The 8,976-nt window shown below is 45.6% G+C and overlaps 1 protein-coding gene across 1 annotated transcript; it reads left to right on the top strand.

Moving 5' to 3' along the window:
• Window positions 1–189: 189 nt before the first annotated feature.
• timm29 (translocase of inner mitochondrial membrane 29) lies at window positions 190–1,590 on the top strand. The gene is made up of 2 exons (XM_073835334.1): window positions 190–384; window positions 679–1,590. The coding sequence occupies exons 1-2, from the start codon at window positions 288–290 to the stop codon at window positions 1,350–1,352; spliced, it is 771 nt and encodes a 256-aa protein (XP_073691435.1). The 5' UTR covers window positions 190–287; the 3' UTR covers window positions 1,353–1,590.
• The last annotated feature ends 7,386 nt before the right edge of the window (window positions 1,591–8,976 follow it).

Here is an 8,976-nt window from a genome sequence, read left to right as displayed (position 1 = left end):
CAATAGAATTATTAGAGTTTCTTAAAACATTATCTATTTGCCATTCCTTTCCTGTTTTAGTGACATGGCTCATAAGACTGCATGGTGGAACCGAAAGGGAATATTTCGTTTCCCCACCGGACCAATAACATTACACGTACCGTGCTTCTCGCCATTTTGGTTCATCAGTTTCACCAGCCTCCGTTGTTACCTTAAGCCAATGTTGGAAACTGTCGACTGGAAGCTCTTCCTGTGCTTCATCCACCGTGAACTGTGAACTGTCACACTTCGTGGGTTCATTTGCTAACATGGCCGCCTCGTGTCTGCTGAAGAGATGGTGCTCCACAGCAGCCACAGAGACAACCAAGGGCACAAGGTGGCAAAGACTAGTAAACAGTCGCGCAGGTAAAACTAACTCACGGTTGTTATTTTTTTTTTTTTTTTTTGCTTCATACGTTCGTGTTACGATTAGGAAGTCATTTAGTTATCATCTCGATTGAGTGCAGGCGTGTTAATTTTTATCTACGAAAATACAGCTGTATTAGTTTGCTAACTCGTTTGCTTAACTCTGTTATATTGGCAATTAAACATATAAATTGCTGTTTTCTTATTGTATCATCTTTCATACAATATGTGGCAATTAAAAAATTCTATTAGCTGAACATTAATCAAGATCTGCTTTCTTCACTTTTTTTCCAGGTGTATGGTGCCGTAGTCTTTTAGGCGATTATAAGGAGGCTTGTCGTGAGGCAGTGCTGGGGGCCCGGGAGCGACCCCTTAAAGCCTCTGTCTACTTTGGTCTTCTAGGAGGAATGTATGCCTGCTATTACACCAACCCTGATGATGCCTCTTTTGAGACCAGCCTGCTAGAAACCTCCAACCGTCTGGCTCTCCTGTCACCATGGATACGCAGTGGCACCTCAGATGGACACATCCAGACCCTCGTGAAACTGCGAAATGAGGGCAGGCTGCGCTATGCTAGTCTGGGCGTTGCATCTTTGACTTATTTCACAGACTACGACTCTGAGTCCAGCCTGTATGAGGCGCGTTGCTCGGCAATCTCCGTGCCATGGTCAGAACTGCCAAAACGTCTGCTGGACGTGGGCTTTGCAGGACGCTGGTGGATGCTTGATCGTAAAATGAAGGATTTTGATATAAACGAGGAGGAGTTCAAACATCTTCCACCTGCTTTGGTGGCAACAGTCCCACCGTCACCCCAGATAACAGAAAAGAACGAACAGCTGCATCAGGAATCCTGGAAAGCTGTGGTCATGGAGGATGAGAGCAGTGAATTAGATGCTATACAAAAAGACATGGACACATCTGTAAAAGGAATAGAGAGCAACACAATACACAAAGCACAGACTTCTTGATCGACATGTTAATGCTATAGCTCGTATATACTGTAGGATACGTTAACGGGAATCATTATTATATTGTATTGATAGAAAGAAGCAACATAATAATGTAGTCTGTTATTTTTACTGCAAAAAATTGTGCAAATATGTGCGATTGGTTGACTGTAAATACATGAAAAAAACTGCAGTGTATGCTGACCTTGTTTTATGTGACAGAATACATTATCACTACATAAACTGATCAAAAATAGAACTTTTTGTACATATTCAATTTAATAATATAACGTTTTTATAGGATAATTCTCCATCTGTGAAAAAGAAAAGAAAATTGTTTTTTTTGTTTTGTTCACAAATACATCATAATAATACAGTTGAGGTCATCCCCCTTTCAGAATCTGCAAAATGTTAATTATTTAACCAAAATAAGAGGGATCATACAAAATGCATGTTATTGTTTATTTAGTACTTACCTGAATAAGATATTTCACATAAAAGATGTTTTCATATAGAGAAAATAATAGTTGAAATGACCCATTCAAAAGTTTACATCCTCTTGATGCCTAATACTGTTTGTTTAGTGATAGTTGTTCAACAGTTTGAACAGTTTAACTGTTCTTCCGAAAAATCCCTCAGGTCCCACATATTCTTTGTTTTTCCAGCATTTTTGTGTATTTGAACCCTTTCCAACAATGACCGTATGATTTTAAGATCCATCATTTCACACTAAGGACAACTCAAGCAACTATTAAGAAGGTTCAAACACTCACTGACGCATCAGAAGGAAACCCAATGCATTAAGATCAATATTCCTGCTTTAACAGTATTTTATACACCATTTATGGGGAAATAAATGCCTTGGTGAGCACAGTTTCTTGGTAACTAACCAATTATATTTTTGCTGCCTCGAAAAGAGTTAATTTTAAAAAGAGTTGAGTTAATTATGTCCATTAATCCCATTACCTTTGACCTTCTATTTCTCGGGCTGACTTTGATTCATTTTCAGGGGAAATCCTCTTTTACATTAATCTCTTTACTCTTCCACTCTCTGGCTTGTCTTTCTCCATTAGTCTTTCACTCGCTCCCCCATGCCGTCCTTTCTAAGATGGTTGGTATTGATTCGCTGGCTCATGGAGCTGCATTCAGCTCTTTTTTTTCTGATTGGTATCTCAGCTCCTGGAGAGGATTGTTCATTCTGACCGCGCAGTTCCTCTGCAATAAAGCATGCGAACGCTGTGCTGACCCGTTCATGTCAAGCTATAGACTAGATCATATTCTCAAGTAAAAGGCCAAAGAATGAAAGTAAAGGATAGTATGCACTTAATGATGAAAAGCACTTAAGATGCACTAATGAAAGTGTAGAAGCCCATTTGAAGACGTTTCTACTAACGGCAGACTGCAGGGGCTTATCTGTGTGTAACTTAACCCCGCTACAGTCAATGTTGAAATAATAATGTCATTAGGGTGCATTTACAAACTGGCTAACAGAAATATTGCATGTCACTCGAGACGTGTATTAATGAGGGAAGACCTATGGCTTGCTTTAGGCAAAGGCTGAACCATCTGAAATCCTAATGATCCCCTTTTAACTTCTCCGCTGTTATAAACGACTCTTACTGTTGTATATTGAAATGGTCACTTAGCATTATCACACCGCTGTTATCCAATCACTAAAGATTTTCAGCCGGTAGGAGGATGTTGCTTTAGCCTCGGGCAGCGGTATCTGATGTGCCTCGAACCTCATAATGTACTGAAGCACTCTGTCTGTCCATCAGGGCGTCCACAGGGACCCAGACATTGGCTGATTGCTAAAATGGAGGAGCTTTTCTAACAGTGTAACGCTCTCTGCAAGACACTCCCAGCTCAGACACACCACCGCTGCGTCCCAGTGCTTTTAAAGTGCTGTCCCTGGCCTGTCTTGTTGCCTTCAAGCTCACTGATCTGAGATAACTAGGCAGTGGGAAGCAATGGAGTGGAAGCCCACCATGTTTTTCAGGTAGTGTCACTGCTGTCTTGTTTGCTTTTTACTTGGCTAAATGATGAGGGAGATGGAAAACTGGTACTCGTTCATTTTTGAATTTGTTTCAGCTTTATATTTCATAGATCCTTGGGTCTCCATCATCACAAACAACCTTTTCCCATAACCCTGTGAAATTAAAATAGCTAATACAATCTTTAAAGGGAAGCTCAGGGGAAAACTGGACTGCTGCTTGTTCATGTTGTTTTGTTAAAGGGGTCATAAATCATAAATGTAACATAAATGTGTGTCAGTGTGTACACAACCACCCTTTAATGATAAAACCCTCTTTAGGGTTTTATCATTATCATTTTATTTTTTTAAAAACCCTTTCTCAGATCAAGCTGTTTTAAGATTCTTGGCAGAATGACATAATTCTGCACAGGCAACTCCCACAAATGTTGATGGACACAACCGTCTTACCTTTCTTGCCCGTCCTGAGTGAGCTGTGACCAGACCGAACGCCATTGTTTCTATGCCGGAGCAGAAGTATATAAGAATGTCACCTAAGCGATTGAGGTGTTTTGTTGTTAGATGTAATAATGAACATAGCTGTCACAGTAGGGGACTCGGGAGACAGACGTTCGGATCCAAATGCAGGCTTTAATTAGAAGGCATGGTACACAGACAGGGTCAATCACCGGCAAACAACAACAACGAGGATAATCCAAAGAGTAGTCAAAACACAGGCAGAAGGTCGGGGCTGGCAGCGAGAATCAAACACAGGAAGGAGTCCAGGAATCAAACACAAGGGAAAACAAACACGGAAAGAAACGCTCGGCGTAATGACCATACGGAACAATAAGACTTCGCCCGGAAGTGTGTGTGTCAGTGGCTTAAATGCATGAGAGTCAATGTGAAACAGATATGTGCAGCAATCAGTGCAGTGGGAAACGAGGAGCAGGTGTGTGCAGTGATTGGTGCAGTGGCTTGTGGGGAATGAAGTCCAGAATGTGTTGTGCAAGAGTTCATGATGACAGGATAGACCACATATGTGACAGAGCCCCCCCCCCCCCCCCCCAGGAACTACGGACTGAGGCGGAGCCGACGGAGGGAGAAGCCATGGCGGAGGAAGGGTAGGCTCCTGCATGGGGGCGACCGACGGAGGTGGAGCCGGTGGAGCCCGAGGGAGAACCGGAGAGTCAACGGTCCTAGGTGACACAGAGGATCCGGAGGGCCAAGGCGGAACCCAAGGCTCTGGAAACCCCGGCGGAGATGGAGGTCCGGAGGTACGCAGCGGAGCCGGAGTGATAGAGGATCAAGGCTGTGCCCATGGGAGGGAGGTCCACAGAGCCGGCAGGACGGAGTGACGAGGCGTAGCCGGAGGAGTAGAGTCCAGAGGCGAAGGTGGGGCGACGACTGACCGGGGCGGAGCCGGAGGGACGATGGAGCCCGGAGGAGCTGGTGGGCCGACGGCCGACAACGGAGACGAGGGAGCACAGAGCCGGGGTGGAGCCGCAGGGTCGGAGGGCCGAGGTGGAGTCCAGGACTCTGAGACTGGAGGTGATGGTGAGGGATCCTTCAGTCTGGACACCGATGAAGACTGGCAATCCCACTGCGAGTCCTCTGCACCGAAGGTGGGATGTGGGTGAGCAGAGAGACAGTCAGGAGACAGAGGTGACGGGACTGGAGCAGCAGGGAGGGTGGGTGAACACAGTTCATACATGGCCTCCGTGGCCAGAACCGGGCAGACAGGAATCTCAGGACGACTGGACGGAACCAGCAGAGGCTCTGGAAGGCTGGGCTGAACCAGCGGAGGCTCTGGAAGGCCGGGCTGAACCAGCGGAGGCTCTGGAAGGCCGGGCTGAACCAGCGGAGGCTCTGGAAGGCCGGGCTGAACCAGCGGAAGCTCTGGAAGACCGGGCTGAGCCAGCGGAGGCTCTGGAAGGCCGGGCTGAGCCAGCGGAGGCTCTGGAAGGCCGGGCTGAACCAGCGGAGGCTCTGGAAGGCCGGGCTGAGCCAGCGGAGGCTCTGGAAGGCCGGGCTGAGCCAGCGGAGGCTCTGGAAGACCGGGCTGAGCCAGCGGAGGCTCTGGAAGGCCGGGCGGAACCAGCGGAGGCTCTGGAAGGCCGGGCTGAACCAGCGAAGGCTCTGGAAGGCTGGGCGGAACCCGCGGAGGCTCTGGAAGGCTGGGCTGAACCAGCGGAGGCTCTGGAAGGCCGGGCTGAACCAGCGGAGGCTCTGGAAGGCCGGGCTGAACCAGCGGAAGCTCTGGAAGACCGGGCTGAGCCAGCGGAGGCTCTGGAAGGCCGGGCTGAGCCAGCGGAGGCTCTGGAAGGCCGGGCGGAACCAGCGGAGGCTCTGGAAGGCCGGGCTGAACCAGCGGAGGCTCTGGAAGGCAGGGCTGAACCAGCGGAGGCTCTGGAAGGCTGGGCGGAACCCGCGGAGGCTCTGGAAGGCTGGGCTGAACCAGCGGAGGCTCTGGGAGGCCGGGCGGCACCAGCGGAGACTCTGGGAAGGCAGCCATCTTGCAAACAGGCTCTGGAAGGGCGGCCATCTTGCGAACAGACTCTAGAAGGGAGGTCATCTTGTGAAAAGACTCTAGAAGGGAGGCCATCTTGCTTACAGACTCATGCGAGGCAGCCATCTTGGCCGGGAACTCAGGAACAGAAGCCATCCTGGCAACAGGCTCAGGAAGGGCGGCTATCTTGTGAACAGGTTCCGGAGGGGCGGCCATCTTGTGAACAGGCTCTGGGTTGGCGTGAGCAGGCCCTGGAGCGGCAGGCATGGCGTGAGCAAACTGTGATTTGGTAGATGTGACTTGAGCAGACTTTGGCTTGGTAGGCTTGGCATGAGAGGGCTCTGATGTGGCAGGCGTGACATGAGCAGGTTGTGGTATAGGGGTTACTGCAGGATTGCGGGGGCCTGCATCCACAATCCCAACAGTAAATGGTGAACCAGCCAGCTGGAGTGCATGGTCGATGTATTGTTCTAGAGACCAGTTAGGTGTGTGTAGTGGAATACAGGGTTTTAAGTCCTTGTTCAAGCCGTAGTAAAAAATGTGCTTTAGAAAAGTGTCTTGGAAATCTACCTGCCAGCAAAGTTCGCAAAAGTCAGCCACATACTCCTCAATTTGTCGGTTCCTCTGGCGAAGACGAACCAGACGATCTCACGGGTTCATGATGATCTGAGGTGAAAAAGCTGCTGGATCCTTGTAGTGGCGAAGTCTTATTGTCACAGTAGGGGACTCGGGAGTCAGACGTTCGGATCCAAATGCAGGCTTTAATTAGAAGGCATGGTACACAGACAGGGTCAATCACCGGCAAACAACAACAACGAGGATAATCCAAAGAGTAGTCAAAACACAGGCAGAAGGTCGGGGCTGGCAGCGAGAATCAAACACGGGAAGGAGTCCAGGAATCAAACACAAGGGAAAACAAACACGGAAAGAAACGCTCGGAATAATGACCATACGGAACAATAAGACTTCGCCCGGAAGTGTGTGTGTCAGTGGCTTAAATGCATGAGAGTCAATGTGAAACAGGTGTGTGCAGCAATCAGTGCAGTGGGAAACGAGGAGCAGGTGTGTGCAGTGATTGGTGCAGTGGCTTGTGGGGAATGAAGTCCAGAATGTGTTGTGCAAGAGTTCATGATGACAGGATAGACCACATACGTGACAATAGCAGTCATCATTTACTCCCGGCATCTGAGCTACCTAAGTGTGTCCATGTTTCACGCAAATCATTTGTGATCCAGCTTTACCTACAGAAAAAGTGAGTATGAGGGGTTTTTATGAACCTTTGCAAATTGCTTTTCATAATAATGCGCTAGTTAGGAAGTTCCGTAGCTAAATGCAGCTCAAATGTACAGTCTCTCAGAGAACTGCTCATCACCTCACGGAAGAGAAGGGCGGGGTGAGCAGAGCTCATTAGCATTTAAAGCGACATGTACTGAAATGGGTCACTGGGAACAGAGGTGTTTTTGATTAGGTAAAAAAAAGTGTTGTTACACTACTGTACAGAAATTTTAACCAAAATATAGAATTTGTTATAGACTTTTTATTTAGGCCCTAAAGAATCATATCAACTTGTTGACAATGGACATCCAATGGCCCCTTTAAAATGTGCTGAAACAATAAACATGAACATTTTGTAACAATCCACTTAAAGGAGTAGTTCACTTTCAGAACAAAAATTTTCAGATAATGTACTCGAGTCAACCCCTTGTCATACAAGATGTTTGTGTCTTTCTTTCTTCAGTCGTAAGGAAATTATGTTTTTTGAGGCAAACATTTCAGGATTTCTCTGCATATAATGGACTTCTATGGCGCCTCCGAGTTTGAACTTTCATAATGCAGCTTCAAAGGGCTCTAAACGATAACAGCCGAGGAAAGAAGGGTCTTACCTAGCAAAACGATGGGTTATTTTCTAAAAAAAATTACAATTTATATACTTTTTAACCTCAAATGCTCGTCTTGTCTAGCTCTGTGTGTACTCTGTGTAGAGATTAAAAAGTATATAAATTGTATTTTAAATTTTTTAGAAAATAACCGGTCGTTTCGCTATAAGACCCTGCTTCCTCGGTTGGGATCATTTAGAGCCCTTTAAAGCTGCATTTAAACTGCATTTTGGAAGTTCAAACTCAGGGGCACCATAGAAGTCCATTATATGGAAAGAAATCCTGAAATGTTTTCCTCAAAAAACATAATTTCTGTACGACTGAAGAAAGAAAGACATGAACATCTTAGATGACAAGGGGGTGAGTACATTATCTGTAAATTTTTGTTCTGAAAGTGAACTACTCCTTTAAATTTGTAAAATTATATGAATCATGTATCATTTGGACTACATAATCACTTATTAACTGGGCAGTAGATCTATAGATTGAAGTAGATTCTAGCATGCTTTGCATGTGACTGCATTAAGAGAAAATGTTGAAACTAAATTGTAATTTTGTTTTCAATAAAGAAGACTTGTTAGTATTTAATGCTCAGCTATTATGTTGATTATTGTTTCTGAGTTGAGTGATTAGCAGAACAACATATACAGTACATTAACTGTGCAATCCATGCAGTTGTTTACATCCGAGTATCGCCAGTATCGCCGCACATCCGGGTAACTGACCAAATCATGAGGTAAGTGCAAACCCTCTATATTGAGTAGAGTACACAAAAATGCGGATATGTTCTACGTATCTAAAGTATTAGGCCCATAGAAGAAATAAACCAGTCGTATGAACTTAGCTTATCATTTAAAATATTATCTGCTTGCTCAATAAGCCATAGTAAAATTCAGGTTCATCCATGTTTAAATAAAAATTAGGCCTGTTTAATAAAACTAGTCATAAGCATATTTCCATTACGTTTTGTTTATTATTAAAGAACCTGACTCCGTCCACACGAAGCCGGTGCGTTCCCTATCCGATCATTTTTTTTCCTTGTTCTAAAAAAAAATTCCAAAAACACGGCGTCGTCTCAAGAAATATCTGCGTACACACGAAACCACTGAAAACGGTGTAGTATATATGCCAGACCAGTATGGGGCGCTGTAATTCTGCCATAGAGATACACTATACACGGAGAAGAAGACTTTGAGCATGCGCATAACCATGGTGTTGTCCATTACCGCTTGTTGCTCATAACAGTTGCATAGAAGCAATAGATTTTGCTGTAATAAAGCTAGTAGG

The sequence above is a fragment of the Garra rufa genome, chromosome 1 (genome assembly GCF_049309525.1).
Source record: "Garra rufa chromosome 1, GarRuf1.0, whole genome shotgun sequence".
Lineage (NCBI taxonomy): Eukaryota > Metazoa > Chordata > Actinopteri > Cypriniformes > Cyprinidae > Garra > Garra rufa.
This window is presented reverse-complemented; position numbering and strand designations above follow the sequence as displayed.

What these genes read in the sequence shown, in the direction of transcription:
- timm29 (XM_073835334.1), top strand. Translation starts at nt 288, where the DNA reads ATGGCCGCCTCGTGTCTGCTGAAGAGATGGTGCTCCACAGCAGCCACA. An exon ending in ACTAGTAAACAGTCGCGCAG is followed by an intron (nt 385 to 678) that starts GTAAAACTAACT and finishes CTTTTTTTCCAG; the next exon opens with GTGTATGGTGCCGTAGTCTT.